At 36.1% G+C, this 19,529-nt stretch overlaps 1 protein-coding gene across 1 annotated transcript in view; it reads left to right on the top strand.

Annotated features, from left to right (window-relative positions):
- Positions 1 to 19,529, top strand: part of BTAF1 (B-TFIID TATA-box binding protein associated factor 1) — a 116,347-nt gene that overhangs the window by 68,107 nt on the left and 28,711 nt on the right. Inside the window, exons 19-25 of the mRNA XM_045810056.2 lie at positions 883 to 1,086; positions 9,980 to 10,406; positions 11,527 to 11,717; positions 12,996 to 13,149; positions 13,230 to 13,339; positions 14,801 to 15,002; positions 16,016 to 16,164. Coding sequence (XP_045666012.1) covers positions 883 to 1,086; positions 9,980 to 10,406; positions 11,527 to 11,717; positions 12,996 to 13,149; positions 13,230 to 13,339; positions 14,801 to 15,002; positions 16,016 to 16,164 — 1,437 coding nt within the window. The remainder of the gene's footprint in view (positions 1 to 882; positions 1,087 to 9,979; positions 10,407 to 11,526; positions 11,718 to 12,995; positions 13,150 to 13,229; positions 13,340 to 14,800; positions 15,003 to 16,015; positions 16,165 to 19,529) is intronic.

Raw genomic sequence — 19,529 nt, 5'->3', positions numbered from 1 at the left:
TCTGGAAATTTAACTGTCTGCACTTGCTGTGAGAGTTTCTTGTTACTGCCTCTTAGCAGTTTGTCAAAGCTATAAGCTATGTCTAAAAGTAATTGAGCGATGCTCTGTTGCAACTGAGACCCCAGCTTTGCCTCTGGAAAGAAGCAAGGCTCATCTGTTTTTAGGCAGGACTCGGTGTGCTGGAGAGGCAGTGATGCTGTGTTTTTGTGCCTCTCAGACTCAGCAGCAAGTGTTGACAGTTCGGTTTCTGGACCCTCACAGAGCTTCTCTGGACTTACTCTGTGAAGCCCAGGCTGATCACCCAGATCCCACAGAACCCCTCATGGCTCACCACTGAGGCCATTCCCCCTCTGGTTGGGGCAGGCAACAACCAGAGAGAGTGGGAAGGGTTAGTTAAATTTGGGGGCAGGTAAGTAGCTTTTAAATTATATATCCATTTCTACAGTATGGCATGTGAAGCTATGGGTTCAACTGTTAAGAAGTCTAATAAAATAATGAGTTTTCAAATAACATTTTTAGTGCATGCTAAGTGTTCTTTTCTGACTGATTTCTTTTTACAGTTACATATTTTTAAGTCTGTGCTATATGTATGTAAACTTAGTATAAATTCTGAGTGAAGTAAGAGTAATTAGGTGCAAAATTTAATCGAATTGTAATAGTTCCATGTGCATGTTCTGAAGTCATTTATATTAAAATTTTAGAGTAGTTTGGGTGCGATACCTTTTCTCTGTGCAACTAACGATGTTGTTCTGGGAGGTAACAGAACATAGATTCAAAATGAATAGGAATTTAGAACTTTATAGTTTGCAAGTGAAGATGTATGTATCTCTAGAATTATGTTTATATATTTGCCCTGAGTATTTTTTGTCTGTTATATTTTAGGAATGTAAAGCTGTTACCCTAGCTGTGCAGCCACGTTTACTTGATATCCTTTCAGAACATTTGTATTATGATGAAATTGCCGTTCCATTCACGCGAATGCAGAATGAGTGTAAACAGCTTATTTCATCATTAGCTGATGCACATATTGAACTTGGTAATAGAGTAAACAACAGTGTTTTTACAATAGATCAAGCTAATGACCTGGTGAGTAAAGAAGTGACTTTCTTTTTTTTTTTTTAAGGGTTTTTTTTTTTTTTTTTTAAGATTTTATTTATTAGACAGAGAGAGAGTGCGTGTGTACAAGCAGGGGGAGCAGCAGGCAGAGGGAGAAGCAGACTCCCCCTGGAGCAGGGAGCCTGACTCGGTGCTCGATCCCAGGACTCTGGGATCATGACCTGAGCCGAAGGCAGATGCTTAACTGACTGAGCCACCCAGGAGCCCCAAGAAGTGACTTTTTTAATTTTAGACTGAGCATGAAATAAAGATTAGAAATTTGTCATGTGATGTTTACCACAATAACACTAATTTGTTGAATCTGTCCATGGCCTGATAGCCTGCCACCCATACCCTATAGAAAAGTCATTGTATTGACTTTTTTTGAACTTAGAGAATGGGGAAGGAATTTTCTTTAAATCTCAGATTCTAACAAACCAGTGTACCTTTATCAGAGAAAGCTGTTCCATTTTTTGGTCCTTTCTCAGTTTTGCTTAAAACTGGCAGAGTAGAGGGGCACCTAAGTGGCTCAGTTGGTTAAGGGTCTGACTCTTGGTTTCGGCTCAGGTCATGATCTCGGGGTCCTGAGGTCACCCCTGTATGAGGCTCTGCACTCAGCGTGTGATCTGCTTGAGATTCTTTCCCTCTCCCTCTGTCCCACCCTCTGCCTGTGCAAGGGCTCTCTCTCTCAAATAAATAAAAACCTTAAAAAAAAAAAAAGTGAAACTGTCAGAGTATAGAAAAAACTGCTTCTATATAAGTTCCTGAGTGTTTCTCATCCCCTCTCTCAACTTACAATGAAAATATTCAAACATAAAGAAAAGGTAAGAAGAGAATTATACAGTGAGTATTCATATACTCACCACCTAGATTGCATAGTTAACATTTTACTAAATTTCCTTTATCACGTATATATGCAGCTATCTACTTATCCAGCCATCAGTCCATCTTATTTTTTTGATGCATTTCTAAGTAAGTTGCAGATATCAGTACACTTCAGGATGTATATATCTTTAACTAAAATTCAGTATTTGTTTTTTGCTCTATTGTGAGGTAAAATTTATTTACTATAAAGTATACAAATCTTAAACTATTTGATGAATTTTAACAGATGTATATACCTATGAAACTCAAACCCATCAAGTTATAGATATATCATCACCACTTTGCAGTCAATCCCTGCCTATCCCTGCCCACAAGTAACCATTGTTCTGATTTTTCCTCCACCATAGATTACTTTTGCCAATTCTTAAATTTCATATAATTGGAATCATACACTCTGTGCTGTTTGGTATAAGGTTTTTTTTCAGCATGGTATTTTTAAAATGCATCCATGTTGTTATGTGTATCAATGACTCATTGTTTTTTATTGATTAGTTTTATTCCATTGTATAAATACACCACAGATAAGCTCTTCTATTGATGAACATTTGAGCTGTTCCAAGTTTTTGGCTATTATGAACAGAGCTGCTATAAACATACTTATACAAGTCTTTTTGTAGGCCTATATTTTTATTTCTCTTGGATAAATATGTATGAGTAGAATTGCTGGGTCATAGGGAAGGTGTTTATTTAGTTTTATAAAAAACTGCAGACCATTTCCCAAAGTGGCTAAACCATTTTACCTTCTAACTGACAATATGTGTGAGTTCTAGTTATTCGGCATCATCACCAGCATTTGGTGTGGTTTTACTTTGTGTTTCCTTGATGATTAATATGTTCAGACACTTTTATGTCTTACCATTTGTAGATCTTCCTTTCTGAAATGTCTGTTCAGATTTTTTGTAATTTTTAATTAGGTTGTCTTTTTATTATTGAGTTATAGGAATTTTTTTTTTTAAAGATTTATTTATTTGAGAGAGAGAGAGAGAGAACGTGAGCCAGGAAGGGCAGAGGGAGAGGGAGAGAGAATCTGAACAGACTCCATGCTGAGCATGGAGCCCAACACTGGGCTTGATCTCACAACCCTGAGATTATGACCTGAGCCAAAACCAAGAGTTGGACGCTTAACCAACTGAGCCACCCAAGCGCTCCTGGGAATTTTTTTTTTAATGTATCTTAGAATACCAGTCCTTTGTAAGATAGATGCTTTCTGAATATTTTCTCCCAGTATGTGGCTTGCCTTTTCATTTTCTTAATTGTCTTTAGATAAGCAGATATTTTTAATTTTGATGAAGTCTAATTTATCAGTTGTTTTCTTTTATGGTTATTGTGTTCTTTGACCTAAAGTACCTTTTCTCCAAGTTGTGAAGGTATTCACCTACATTTTTCTTCTAAAGCTTTGCGGTTTTAGCTTTTGTATTTAGAGTTGTCATCCATATTGAATTAATGTTTATAGTGCAAAGTACAAATTGAATTGTTTTTCATAAAGATAACCATTTTTTCTAGCATCATTTATTGAAAAGATTTTCCATTCCCCATTAGGTTGCTTTGGCACCTTTGTCAAACATTTGTTGAAGTGTAAGTGTAGATCTATATCTGTACTCTAGTCAATCTATTTGTCTCTGATGCCATCACCAATATCTTGATGACTGTAGCTTTGTACTTAGTAGGTTCTTGAATTTAGGTGTGAATGAGTTCTTCCTTTTTTGAGTTACAGGATCAGAAGCTCAGTCACTTCACTTGTGTTGGTTCCTGTGAAAGAGTAGTCTTCATTTCTTACCCCTTTTCTAATTAGAAAATTAAATAGTTGAAATTTTTTTGTTCTTACCTGTGAGAAAAAGTTAAAATTGCTTTTTTTTGAGTTGTTGATAAAGTTGTTTTCAGATTGTTGCTGTTCTATAATTTATCCATTTCCCCTCTTCCCCTTCTTCTTCTTCTTCTTCTTCTTCTTCTTCTTCTTCTTCTTCTTCTTTTTTTTTTTTTTTTGCCTTGCAGTGAAATCTCAAATTTCAGTCTGTCTTCCCTACACACTGAGGGAATTTTATTTTTTTATTTTATTTTTCTTACGATGAAAACTTTTAAGGTTTACTGTCTTAGCAACTTGCAAATATGCAGTGTAATATTATTGAGTATGGCCATCATGCTGTACATTACGTTTCCGTAACTTATTTATTTTATAACTAGAAGTTTGTACCTCTTGATCTCCTTCACCCATTTTGCCGTCCTCCTCCAAACCTCCCTCCCCTCTGGGCAGCTACCAGTCTACTTTTTGTATCTATTACCTTTGTTTGTTCATGTGTTTTTTAGATTGCACATGTAAGTGAAATCATAAGGTATTTGTCTTTCTCTGATGTATTTCACTTAGCAGAATGCCCTTAAGGCCTATCCATGTTGTCACAGATGGAAAATTTCATTCTCTTTTATGGCTAAGTAGTATTCCATTGTGGATATATACTGCATCTTCTTTATCCATTCATCCATCCATGAACACTTAGATTGTTTCTGTATCTTGCTATTGTGAATGATGCTGTAGTGAACAGAAGGGTGCATATATCTTTTCAAGTTAGTGTTTTCATTTGCTTCAGATAAATATCTGGAAGTGGCTCTGCTGGATAATATGGTAGTACTATTTTTAATTTTTTGAGGAACCTCCATACTGTTTTCCATAGTAGCTGCACCAATTTACATTCCCACTAACAGTGCACAAGGGTTCCCTTTTTCCACATCCTTGCCAACACTTGTTATTTCTTGTCTTCTTGATAAGCCATTCCAGTAGGTGTGAAATGTTATCTCATCGTGGTTTTATTTGCATTTCCCTGATAATGATGCGTGTGGTATTGAGCATCTTTTCATGTACCTATTGGCCATCTGTATGTCTTCTCTGGAAAAATATCTATTCAGATCATCTGCCCCCCCCCTTTTTAAGATTATTTGTCAGAGAGAGAGAGAGAGTAGAAGGATGGGGAGCGGCAGGCAGAGAGAGAAGCAGGCTCCCCACTGAGTAGGGAGCCCATGTGGAACTTGATCCCAGGATTCTGGGTTCATGACCTGAGCCGAAGGCAGATGCTTAACTGACTCAGCCACCCAGGTGTCCCCATCGGCCCATTTTAAAATCAGATTGTTTTTGTTTTGTTATTGAGTTACATGAGTTCTTTATATATTTTACATATTAATTCCTTATCAAATATATGATTTGCAAATATCTTTTCCCATTCAGTAGGTTGCCTTTTCATTTTGTTGGTGGTTTTCTTCCTGTGCAGAAGCTTTTTAGTTTTTTTTTAATTTATTTTTTAAAGATTTTATTTATTTATTTGAGAGAGAGAGAGAAAGAGGGAGCAGAGGGAGGGGTAGAGGGAGGGGGTGAAGCAGACTTTCTGATACGCAGGGAGCCCGACATGGGGCTCAATCCCAGGACTCCAGGATCATGACTCAAGCCGAAGGCAGACAATTAACTGACTGAGCCACCCTGGCACGCCTCCCCCCGCCCCTTTTAAAGATTTTATTTATTTATTTGAGACAGAGCAAGAAAGCGTGCACAGGTGCATGAGTGGGGGGAGAGGGAGAAGCAGACTCCCTGCTGAGGCTGCGGAGGCTCCATCGGCTCCATCCCAGGACCCCAGGATCATGACCTGGGCCAAAGGCAGACATTTAACTGACTGAACCACCCAGGCACCTCTGCTTTTTCGTTTTGATATAGTCCCACTTGGTTTTTGGTGGTTTTTGTGTGTGGCTTTTTGTTTGTTTTTTGTTTTTTTGTTTTGTATTTTTGCTTTTGTATGGAAACGTTTTCTTTTTAAAGCTATCAGGGGCACCTGGGTTTCTCAGTCGGTTAAGTGTCCAACTCTTGATTTCAGCTAAGGTCATGATCTCAGGGTTGTGGGATCCAGCCCGACTTTGGACTCTCTGCTCAGCACGGAGTCTGCTTCTCCCTCTCCCTCTGCCCCTCCCCCTATTCGTGCACAGGAGCTCTCTGTCTCATTAAAATAAATAAATGAAATCTTTAAATAAAAGTAAAGCTATCAAATGACCCCTTCTTCAAGCTTTTCTTATTCAAACCTCTTACTCTTACTCTTCAGTGAAACTGTTCTGTTTCATCAACTTAATTAGTCCAATGGTCTTGACCGAGCACATCAGAATATCAGGAAGAAAGTATTGAGGGAAAGGCTATTTAATTTAAAGTTTTTATTTTATACCCGCATACAAGAGTAAATACTGTGAGATTCCATTTATATGATGTTCTACAAAGGCAAAATTAACCCATAGAGATAGAAATTGGAAAACTGGTTAGTTCTTAAGCAGGTGGGGGGAGGCATTGACTAAAAAGGGGCAGAAGTTTCTGGGGAATGAAAATGTTCTGTATTTTGATGGGACTGGTAGTTACATGGGTGTATCAACAAATTTTACACTTTTGTTCTCCTTAAATTATGTGCAGATCATTCTTTGTAAATTATATCTGACCTAAAAGTACTGGCAAATAAAAATACTAGTCTTGGCTCACTTAAAAAAGTTTTTATTTTAATTGCAGTTAACATATCGTGTTATATTAGTTTCAGATTTACAATATAGTGATTCATCAATTCTGTACATCACCCGGTGTTCATCATGACAAGTGCACTCCTTAGTCCCCATCACCTATTTCACCACCTCCCTACCCAGGAAGGGCAATTTAATTTTATTTATTTATTTATTTCCCCAGGAAAAGCGATTTTAAAAGATTGGTCTTAGTCTTGGCTAAGAGTCAGTACTTTATTAATCTTTCCATTGACTCCCTATTTTTCTCTTACCTGCCAATAAAAGCATTTCCCTAAGATCTTTCTTTGTCACCATTCTCACAATTTAGTTCTTATCCTTGTGCTATGCTATCTTCTCTTGATCTCTTTAAGTTCTTCTATTAGGGATTTTTAGTTAGATAGCTCACTGTCACTTTAGCTTAACACAACCAAAACTGGAATTTTCTTTAACAATAAATTGCCTTTTTCAATTTGCCTTTTACAGTTGTAAATCTTGCTACCATTTCCTTTCAGAAAACCTCATATGTTTATCTTTTCTCTGTTTTCATTGCCACAACCTGGTCAGGGGCCTTAGTACTTTATGACTAGGTGCTGACTCATCTCTAAAGCTCTAGGCAGTCTCTGGTCCATTTCATCTCACATGTTGTGCCAGACTTGTGAAGTCCTTTAGTTCCGCTCTAAAGGCATCCCTCCCCTGCCCAAAAACATTATTTTTGTTTTCCTTAATTATAGTTTTTTTCTTTCTTTCTTTTCACACCTTCTCTAAATTCCTCATCTCTTTTTCTTTTCATTATTTCTCAAACTTCCTCCCCTTCAGCGTAGTTGGCTTTTTTCTTGCAGAAGTGTACCATGGTCACTCACTTCCTGTGCCTCATTCTCACTTCTGAGTCTGAGCTCCTGTTTTTTTGTCAGGAATTCCCTGCCCTCAACCCTCTGTGTTTATCCCAGGTTCATCTTTTAACATTCCTCCATCTGTACCCTATACTCAAGCCATGATCATCTGTTCTCAGTTCCCTGGACAGTGACTTATTTTCCACTCACCACCTCACTCTATTTGCCAAGATGTCTCACAACTCCAGACTTAACCCATTCTTTAAGAACCCATCACAAGGGACACCCGGGTGGCTCAGTTGGTTAAGCATCCAACTCTTGCTTTCAGCTCAGGTTGTGCGTGATATTAGAGTCGTGAGATGGAGCCCCACGCCCAGTTCCGTGCTGGGCACAGAGTTTGCTTGAGCTACTTTCCCTCTCCCTCTGCCCCCTTTCCCTGCTTGTGCATACCTCTCTTTCCCACTCTCTCTCTCAAATAAAATCTTTAAGAAAATTAAAAATAAAAATCACAAGTGTTAACCTAGTCTGGCAAGCCTCCACTAATCTTATCCTCTGAGAAGAATTAAGCAACCCATTGTGTCCCACGGTAACTTGCACTTACCTAGATTATATGTTACATTGTCTTGTTTACTTATGTATCTTTCTCCCATATTAGTCTCTACATTTTTTGAGTGTATGAAGCCATTGGGTCTTACTCATCTTTTAGTATTCATCAACAGATACTTGTTGAGTGAGTGAATGAATTAATGAATTTGGGGTGATTGGAAAACTTTTCCTTAGCTTAGAATAATTGAAAATTCACAGAAGCATAGTATATTTAGGACAGTGTTCTCAGACTTTTAGCAGTGAAATCCCGTTTCCGATAAATCTTATGCAGAACTCGAAATGGAAAGTATAAGCTGGTATGTGAATGTGTTTCTTTGTGGTGAGTAAATGGACAAGGTCAAGCAGATATAACTCAATTTAAAGAGTTTCATATTTTATAATGATAAAAGGAGATCTTAATTGTGTGCCTGTTTTGTTTTTTCATAATAGTAGGCCAGTATTATCAGTCTTGTCCATAATAGAATTATTTGTAAGGCTGAAAAATTAGGTTCTCCATTTAAAAAAAAAAAGTTCTTCAGCGTTACAGGCTTCTCTAATATTCATCAGAGTGAATCTATTTATACAGCCTCTATATGATTACAGTTACCTGTCAAACAAGAAGCCGTCACACAATCTTTAGATGGTAATTAAAAAAACATGCTCACAGGAACAAAAACTTGTACATAAATCTTCATAGAATCATTATTCAATATAGTAGCTAAAGGGTGGAAGTGTTCTTCAACTAATGAATGGATGAATACAGTGTGGTATATAGCCATATAGTGTGGGATATTATTTGGCAAGAAAAGGAAAAAAAGTACCACATTCAGGATGCCTGGGTGGCTCAGTTGGTTAAGCATCTGTCTTCACCTCAGGTTATGATTCCAGGGTCCTGGGATCAAGTCCCACATCAGGCTCCTTGCTCAGCAGGGAGCCTTCTTCTCCCTGTGCCTGCCTGCTTGTCCTCTTTCTGTCCCGCTCTCTATCTGACAAATAAGTAAATAACATCTTAAGAAAAAACTATTAAAAAAAAAGAACCATATTCATTACTACAGCACTGATGAACCTTGAAAGCATTATGCTAAATGAAAGAAACCAGTCACAAGAGATTACATGTATTAGTACATTCATATGAAATGTCCAGAATAGGCAAATCTATAAAGATAGAAAATATGTAAGTGGTTGCATACAGCTGGAAAGAAATGAGGAATGATTGCTAATTGGTACGAATTTTATATTGGGGATGATGGAAATGTTCTAAAATTGTGATGGTTGTACAACTCTGTGAATAGAATAAAAATCATTGAATTATATACTTTAAATGGATGTATTATATGGGAATTATATCTCAAAATTGTTAAAGATGTATTGAGCAGTCATTTAATGTGGCTTGTAAAATAGTCTGATGTCATAGGGTTACAGCTTTAGGCAGCTCTTGGTAAGTAAAATATTCATGACTATTGCACAGTTTCTTTCCCTTTTTTATGCCCCCCCCCCACTTCCGGGCATTTTTACGAGAAGGGAGGTTAAAGAAAGAATGAAAATAATCCAGTTAGCAACACTTAGCCACTTAACAATGGCTGTCCGAAAAGCTTTTAAATTGAGAATATTTTCCCTGAAAGGAAGTTTGTGAGATTTGGTATTCCTTAATTAAGTTAGTTTATATTTGCTGATAGGTTTCTCATTTCACCAAACTACTGTGTCGGCATTCCGTGTAATTTTCTCTTAAGCTTACTGGATATGTTTAAAGGATAGGTAATTTTGTTCATCTTAGAAGACTGTGTGTGTGTGTGTGTAGTTGACACACCAGTGTTAGTTTCGGGTATGTGACATAACAGGCAATGTAGTCAGTGGTATTGTGATGGTGTTGCATGAAGACTGTCTTAAAGAATACAGTGCTAATGATGAAAGTTCAAAGTTGGGAGATTTTAGACGTTTATTTCGTGTACTGAATACTAAAATAATACTAGATATTGTGAAACTCAAAATTGAAACAAAGCTTGCTGTTGCCCTTTAGTTTACAGACTACTTGGGATTGATGTCCTTAATGATTTTTTATTTCTCTTTTTTAATAGGTCACTACTGTTTTTAATGAAGTCACATCATCTTTCGATTTAAATCCTCAAGTGTTACAGCAGTTAGATAGTAAACGACAGCAGGTCCACATGACAGTTACAGAGACCAACCAGGAGTGGCAAGTGCTGCAGTTGAGAGTGCATACTTTTGCTGCATGTGCAGTTGTGAGTTTGCAGCAGCTTCCAGAGAAATTAAATCCTATCATAAAGCCTTTAATGGAGACAATTAAAAAAGAAGAGAATACACTAGTGCAAAACTATGCAGCTCAGTGCATAGCAAAGCTGCTTCAGCAGTGCACAACAAGGACGCCCTGCCCCAATTCAAAAATTATTAAAAACCTCTGTAGTTCACTTTGTGTGGACCCATATCTGACTCCTTGTGTCACATGTCCAGTACCAACACAAAGTGGCCAGGACAATTCTAAAGGTACATATCTAAACCTACATTTGGGGTAGAGAATTAACCATTTAAATTTGTTTTCATTTACTGTAGGTATCATTTAAGCATAGATCCAGTTTGTGTGTGAGCTTTTTCCCATTTTGCATATTGGTAATCAAATAACAACTGTCTAAACTCAGACTATTCATAAGGGACCTGAAAGACCTGATATTTCATATAAGATGACTGAAATCTATGAAACCGTTGTTAACCCTTGCCCTCTCTTTCCAGACCATCATTACAAGGTTTTACTGTTTATGGGGCTAGAAAACTTAATGTATCAAATGTTGAATAAAAATTCTTCCTATAAAACTCTGGTTTCTCTAATTTAGTGCATGTCTTATAAGTGAACTCTAATTACCTTCAGCAAATAATGCATAGCCATTCTGATTTCATCTGGAAAATAAGAATTGCTCTCTGCAGGCTAGTATCAAGGACTGATGTTTCTTTACATGCCTTAGTCCTATATGTTTAATTTTTTGTTTGTTTATAAGATTTTGGAAAAGCGAATTATTCAAATTGTAATAGATTTACAACTTTGGTGCAGTGTAGGTCTTAAAAAAACGTGAACAAAGGAGGAAAGTGACATTTTGAATATCCTCATCTTAAAACTGTAATATATCATATCATATCATATCATGTATCATATATCTCCCTCCCTTCCCTACCGCCAACCCCTAGTGTTATTTGAGCCAGTAATATTTTACAGTGGTCGATAATTCTGAATTTATGGTGACTGTGGACATTTCTTTTAGAACGTGCTTGCAGTGTTTTTTATTGTTTTTTTTTTATGCCTAGAAGCATTCATTTTTTTAAAATTAATACACTTTAACTTCAGTCAAAATCATTCTTGCATGTTATAGTTCTTGTTAACATGATTCTACAATTTTATAATAAGTATGGTCCTATGCAAATATCAAAATATTTAATGTTGTAAATGATTGACTATTTTGTTACCATTTCATTGGCTAAAGAAAATGTCATTGGCTTATAAAAATTGAGACTGAAAAACATAGTTTTAAAAATATGTCATATCTCTTTTGGAGCAGGAAGTATTTGGGCGCACCTATATTATTCTTAAAAAGTTATTTAACTTTTTTCCTTTTAGGATCCAACTCCGAAAAAGATGGTATGCACCATACGGTCACCAAACACAGAGGTATAATTACACTCTACAGGCATCAGAAAGCTGCTTTTGCTATCACAAGTAGGCGAGGTCCTACCCCCAAAGCAGTAAAAGCTCAAATAGCAGATCTTCCTGCAGGAAGTAGTGGAAATATCCTTGTTGAACTTGATGAGGTAAATAGTTGTTTTGGGTTTTTCTGACTACTCTGAATTTTAAACAAATACCTTCTAGATTGAGAGCTAAATTGTCATATGAGCCTCCATTATTATATTTTTATATTTTTAAGTGATAGAACTGGAGTTAATCTTCTGTAGTTACCCCCCAACATGATGCAGAAAAACTGCAAACTTCTTCAAATTTCTGTTGGTACTAGTTTATAGGTGTTAAATAATTATCACCTGCTTGGCTTTTAGTCAGCCTGGAATTTATTAAATGTGTGGTATGAGGTAGGGATCTAAATTTATTTTTCCATATGAACAGTTAGTTATCCACTGTTGAATCCTTTCCTCCCTGACTTAAAATGGCATCTCTGTTATATGTCATGCTTCATATATGTGAGTATCTATTTGGGCTTTCTTTTCTGTTTCAGTGGTCTACTTGTCTACAGTACAGTCTTCTTTAAGGACAATTAAAAAGTGTTTTTTGAAATGTTTATAGTCATAGTATTAACGGTGGAATGATGCTCTAGGAAGCTCTTTTGGTTAGCATGACATAGAAACTTACCTGAGTTCAGCAATAAATTATCAATGCTAAAAGACATGTGTCTAATATATTTCTGTAAAATATGAATATTTTAAGTTTCTTTTAAATAAAAATCACTTTCTTACCTGTATTTCTTTTAAAATATGCTATGAATGAATTTTTTTCTCTGATCCTATTCTTCCCATAATAATTTTAATAAAAACTTTACTGTGATTTTGGAATTTATATCTATGTTTTACATAGTTCTTCCTTAAAAAATAATTGTAAAAATCTATGCATCTTTCTGGAGGGACAGTTTTTTTGTATTACAATGAAATTATTGACAAGAGGTTATTAATCTTGTGATTAGATTAAACAGATGCTTTTATTGTATCCTTTAAGTGAATATAAATATAAGGACAGATTGTTTTATCTCCTTATCTTCTCCCTGGCTGGTAAGTTTCTTTGGGGCAGGGAGAGGGGAAAAAACCATCACTTAGAACTACCTCTAGAAACTGCATATTCTTCTTTTCCTTACTTTTCAGCTCCAAAGAAGTATTTTACTTTGGATGGAAGAATCTAATTTGGGGTTTTATGCCCATGTAAATTTAATTATTAAAAGACATTTATAGTGATAAATATGTTTATAGTTGGTTAATGGTAACACCATGAATTCTTAAATGGTGACTTTTAAATTCTGTCAATAAAATTTCAAATCCATTATACTTTTTTTTTTTTTAACTCTCTTATTAACTAACATTTCATTTTAGGCCCAGAAGCCTTACCTGGTACAGCGAAGAGGAGCTGAATTTGCTTTGACGACTATAGTGAAGCATTTTGGTAGTGAAATGGCAGTGAAGTTGCCACACCTCTGGGACGCTATGGTTGGTCCACTGAGGAATACAATTGACATAAATAATTTTGGTGTGTACATATTTTTCTGAGTTGGACTTTGAAAAATTATTTGCAAGGTGATACACACTTAAATCAATATATTTTAATAGATGGAAAGTCCCTCTTGGAAAAGGGAGATGGTCCTGCCCAAGAATTGGTGAATTCTCTGCAAGTTTTTGAAACAGCAGCAGCCTCAATGGATTCTGAGCTTCATCCCTTGGTAACTAACTAATGCAAGTGTAGTTTTCTTCTAATAAAACAAGTGATTTTATTAAAAAGTCTTAAGGCTTAAAATGTATAACTTTGGTGTCATCCCTAGTAATTGCATTTTCTTTTATGTGGTATAACTAGAGTCCTTTATTGACAGCACATTTCTTGTGGGCTTTGTGGCAGAGTTGGGTGCATGAATGTTAGAAAACTCACTTTGAGAGTTTTGAATATGGAGCAGTGGGGACAGGGCTCTAATGACACAGAAGCCAGGTGTAAACGGAAAGAAAGTTACAGCCCTGTTAATTTATGTCATATTTAGTAATACAGCTCCAAGAAAGGAAGAGCACAGGTAATAACACTTCTTCCTAAGATAAGTGTAAAGGTAGAGGAAGTTACCTGCCTGAGATGAAGCTAGTCAGTGGCAAAGAAAGAACACTGGTTTGTGTTTTTTGACTATTAAAATAAATATTTCTTTTAAAAAAAATTGTGACCGAGGGAGGAGAAAAATAGACTAGAGAGTTTAATATCTGGTTTTTCCATAGAAGGAAGCAGTATTCTTTCCATATAACTCTGCAATTTATAGTGCTGTTATGTGTGCTAGCTCCAATTCCCTATTCATATCTAACAGAAAAGGGTGAATCTAGAAGAAAAAGAAGAGCAACCCTTTTCTGTTTATATATAGTAATGAAGTTACATCTTTTTACTTGTTAAATTTCGCTGATTTATCATTAGAGAAGGGCAGAATCCATCTGTGTGCTCTCACCCTTCTGTGATCAGCTTAACATTCATCTGAGCTGTAAGGTCAGCATGGACCGGACTCTCGTTAAGATTTATCCTGGTACTCCATGCAGTAGGCATTTATTAATGAGATATATCATGTTCTTGTGATCATAATGCCTATGGTAAGCCAGGAAGTGAAAGTGGGAAATAGCTACCAAAGGATGGTGCCTAGAGCAAGATCAGGATCACTCAACCCAGTGAATAGAAAGTATATATCTAGGGGTACCAGGCTGGCTCAGTTAGAAGAGCATGTGACTCTTGATCTTGGGGTCATGAGTTCAAGCCCCACATTGGGTGTAGAGCTTACTTGAAAAACAAAACAAAACAAAACATATGTACCTAAACCTAAGCCAGAGCTACCAAATTGGGAGGGGACTGGTGGTGTGTCATTTCTCCAACCTCAGGAGAATCTTACAGGTACCTTTTGATGTGCACCCTGATGCCTTAAGAGAAAAGGAACAGAGGAGAAGTTATGCACCTTTAATTTTAAAAAGAGTTTCAGTACCTTAGGTTGGATTTAGATTAATTTTTTATTGAGGATGTTTGGCAATAATGGTTGGGGTAATTGGAGATATTCTTGGATTTAGTTATTTAGAATATCAAGATCCTCTGAGTATGGGCTATAATAGTTCTATTTTAAACAGTAGATCCCCTAATGAATATTCTGATTGTCTTAAACTTTTTCTTTTAGTTGGTACAGCATTTGCCTCATCTTTATACGTGCCTTCAGTATCCCAGCACTGCAGTGAGGCACATGGCTGCTCGTTGTGTAGGCGTCATGAGCAAAATAGCTACCATGGAAACAATGAATATTTTTTTGGAGAAGGTTCTTCCATGGCTGGGAGCAATTGATGACAATATCAAACAAGAGGGTGCAATTGAAGCACTTGCATGTATCCTTTTTTATTTTTACAAACTTTAGAAATTATGTTCATTTTATTTAAGGATGACTAAAATAAAATTCATTAATTCATTTAAATATTCATACATAACCTGTCTTATTCCAAAAAGAAAACTACTTTGTTATATCTTATTTTGAAGTATCTTTATATTACATTATAAATACATTAAAATGTATTTACATTTTATTTTGAAAATTTTTACATGGAGAGTTTGAAGAACTCTAATTTTAAGAGATCTTTTTTAATAGGCAAAAATAATTTTAGGTACTTTATGAAATGTATTTCTGGTAACTGATCTATTGGTTTATAATCAGTGTTGTATTAGTACTAATCAGACACTATGTAGTTTGTATTTTATAAACATACTGTACTTTCAAAGTTCATTATGTGGGTGGAAAATGACTAACTGTACTAAATAACTAGAAATATACAGGCAAGCTTTTTGCTATGGGTACAGCATCCATTGACATTCTTTAACTTGAAGTATCTGAAAGATATTTCTAAGAGTAAGAAATATGGATGGAGATCAAATCAGTAGAAACTCTGGTTCAGAAATGCTGAGGATTGCAGGAGGACTGAACTTACTGGGCCCGGCTGTGTCCAGTTGATGATTGTCCAGATCCTGGTTGGATATTTGGAATTAACCTTTGAGTGACATTGAATTCTCCCTTGCTTGCAGTGTAACTCATTTTATTTTGGTACTGGAATTCTAGCAACTTGTAAGAATTTCTCTGTGAGAAAAACCTGATTAAAACTTCCTCCAGCCTCTTTTAGGTGAAAAACCCAATTTTATAGTCTTAAGAGAAAGTTACATAGTATTTACAAAGGAGGAACAGTTTACAAATGCTGTTATAATTGAATCATAGATCTCAAGGGACAGTCTATTCCCTCATGATATAGATGAGAAAATGGAGAACCATTTTAGAAGTTAAAATCTTGATATATCAGTTTGTGAAAACATTTACCTCAGAACAGTTTGGAAATTTCCTTAATAACTTACTCAGGTGTAATGGAACAACTGGATGTTGGTATTGTTCCATATATTGTCCTTTTAGTTGTGCCTGTGTTGGGAAGAATGAGTGATCAGACAGACAGCGTAAGATTCATGGCTACACAGTGCTTTGCAACACTAATTAGACTCATGCCACTTGAGGTAAGTTGAAATACTTGGTTTACAGACTTAATGTTTTCTATAACTTCATCTGTAATAATTGTAATTCTTTTAAAACAATGTCAGGTTAAAAAAAAATCGTGAATATGTTTATTTTTCCAAGCACTAGGAATCTTATACTTTAATGGATGGAGATATATATATATATATATATATATATATATATATATGTTTTTAACATAGGGTTTTAAGTAAAACTATCATTCCTAAAAGAATGATCATTTATTGATGCTATTCTAGAAACAGAATTACTGTTCCTAAGTATCCCTGGTAACATCTAGGTAAAGAATCTGTGCCAATGTTTACATGAAAGGTAAATGTGAGAGATGGTAAAAGAAAGTGTAAAAAGCAAATGAAGTGTCTGTGGGAGTGTGGAGAAAGCAGACTAGAAGGTTGGTTGGAGAATTTTGGAGTATATTCATGGGCCAGAAATAAAATATGTGGCCAGTACAGGAAATAAAAGTGGCTTGAAGCAAGGGAAGGACCAGGACCCTGCCACCAAACTGCTTAAAATATTTCGATGGGATTTTTATAATTCAGGAAATAAGTAAATACACAGTTGATCCATGTTTTAGTATCAGTACTTCTCTTTTTTGGCCAAATAGTATTCCATTGTGTGAATGTACCACATTTTGTTTATCCACTCACCAGTTGATGGACTTTTGGATTATTACCACCTTTTGACTATCACAAGTAATGCTATGATGAACATGCACTTACAAGTCTTTGTGTGGATATATGTTTTTATTTCTTTTGAGCAGATATCTAGAAATGGAATTACTGGGTCATATGATGTTGAACTTTTTGAGAAATTGCCAAACTGTTTTCCAAAGTAACCGTACCATTTTAGATTCCTACCGCAAACTATGAGCATAAGTTGGATAGCTTCTATAAAAAACAGTTCAGCTATGCCTGCTGAAGTTGAAGATTCCCATCACAATAACTCAGCAAATTCATCCTAGATATATAGCCTACAGAAATTCATACACATGTACCAAGACATATCTTCAAGAATATTTATCATAGCATTATTCGTAGTAGTCTAAGACCACTCAAATATTCATCATTGGTGGAGTAAATATGTTAACTGGATGATAATGGTGATGATGATACTACAAAAAATGAACAAAGTAGAAACACAGCAATATTAATTTTTAACATAAGATTTATTTTTTATGAAGTTCAAAAATAGTTAAAAGTACATGGGATGCAGGGGCGCCTGGGTGGCTTAGTCATTAAACGTCTGCCTTCGGCTCAGGGCGTGATCCTGGCATTCTGGGATTGAGTCCCACATCAGGCTTCTCCACTGGGAGCCTGCTTCTTCCTCTCCCACTCCCCCTGCTTGTGTTCCCTCTCTCGCTGGCTGTCTCTCTCTCTGTCAAATAAATAAATAAAATCTTAAAAAAAAAAAAGTACATGGGATGCAAACTTAGGTGATCAAGGCATAAAGAAAAGTAAGAAAGAGGTTGCCGTGAAAGTCAGTGAAGTGATTACCTCTAGGGGAAAGGAGAGTGGGTTGTCACTGAGAAGGAGCATATGGGATCTTCTAGGATTGTGGCAGAGCTATTTTTTTTTTTTTTGATCTGGTAATGGTTATAAAGTTGTTTTATAAAACTGTGCATTTATTTATATATTTCTCTACATGGTTTATTCCACAATAAAAAGTAATAAAATAACTACCATGACAAAAAAAAGAAATACTAGATTATGGGTGCCTGGGTGGCTCAGTGGGTTAAGTGTCTGCCTTTGGCTCAGGTCATGATCCCAGAGTCCCGGGATCGAGCCACTCATCAGGCTCCCTGCTCAGCAGGGAGTCTGCTTCTCCCTCTGCCCTTTACCCCACTTGTGTTCTCTCTCTCTCTCTCAAATGAATAAATAAATCTTAAAAAAAAAATACTAGACTACTGTATTGAAAGACACAAGTCATTTCCAGAATAGTTTCCATCCTCTGCTTCCTGGGTCTTATTAGTATTTTTAAATTCTTGGTCCTTGCATCATCTTATTTGTAAACTGAATTTGTTCTCTTTGGCTCTTTTCTGCTTTGGAATCAGTAAGTGATAGGAAACCATCATGTATTCTTTGAGGAAAAGAGTAGATGCTAAAAACAGTGTTTTAGGGAAACTAACAACTGAAAGCTGTTAGGAAAATCAGTTTAGTAGCTATTTATGGATTAGAATGGAAGTACCCCAAAACAGAGCCCAATCCACTATGAGGTGATAAAGTCTTTTTTAGATTTTATTTTTAAGTAATCTCAATGCCCAGTGTGGGGCTTGAACTTAAAACCCCAAGATCAGGAGTCACATGTTCCTCCAACTGAGCTGGCCAGTTGCTAGAATCTTTTTTTTTTTTTTTAAGGGGAGACTGACAATATTTGATAAACAGATTGTCAAAGTAAAGAGACTTTGACCTTTACAGATTGAGAAAAGATTGGTAAAATTCTCTTTAATGTCAAAAATACAAGAATGTGCTCTGTATTTTACTTTTGGCCATGATAGAAACACAGGGACCAGGGCACCTGACGGGCTCAGTTGGTAGAGCATGCAACTCTTGATCTCAGGGTTGTAAGTTCAAGTCCTACATTGGGTGTACAGTTACTTAAAAATAAGATCTTCAAAAGAAAAAAGAACAACCAGATATATCTTCCCATCTTAACTAGAAGACGAAACAAAATGAATCAGGTAGTGGTTTTCAGATATTAAACAACAAGCAACATAGGATAGTGATTCATGAGAGAAGAGAAACAAATGAATTGTCCTAGCTTGCTGCCTGGAGTGAGTTTCCAGGCCATAGGATAGGGAAGTGAAACCTAAACAGAGCCTCACAGTCTCACCAAGTTGAATGGTCAAGAGTTCAGAGTGTAGATAGGACAAAATGGCTAGAATTTGCAAGGCAGAGTACCCAAGAAGTACTAGCGGCATGGAGAAGAAACTTCAGAAGTCACACCAGGGCTGAGTATCTGGGCATATTTATATTTGAGACTAGAAGAAAAGGATGATTAAAGGCATAGGTGGAGCTCACAAAGGGCCAGGAATAGTTTGTGTTTCCACCAAACTGAATCAGAAGACCTTCCACCATTTAGAGCATTAATTATAGTCCTTAGAAGTCTATTGCCTGTGTAGTGGGATCAATTAGCCCTTAGCAAAATGTTTATTTGGACCTACCTTAAGGAAGCTTTAAAATAAGCCTTAAAGGGGGGATTAAAAAGATTTCAAATAACTTCAACTGCATCCTAGAAAATAACTCTAAAATAGTAAAACCAAAAAATCCAGCACCCAACCACGTAAATGATGTTTAGCACCCATCAAAAAATGACCAGGTATGAAAATATATCCAATAACATCAAAAAA

The sequence above is a fragment of the Ursus americanus genome, chromosome 6, assembly GCF_024610735.1.
Source record: "Ursus americanus isolate L20-20 chromosome 6, mUrsAme1.1.p, whole genome shotgun sequence".
NCBI classification, from domain to species: Eukaryota; Metazoa; Chordata; class Mammalia; order Carnivora; family Ursidae; genus Ursus; species Ursus americanus.
Note: the sequence above shows the minus strand (reverse complement) of the source record. Positions and strands in the feature narration are given on the sequence as shown.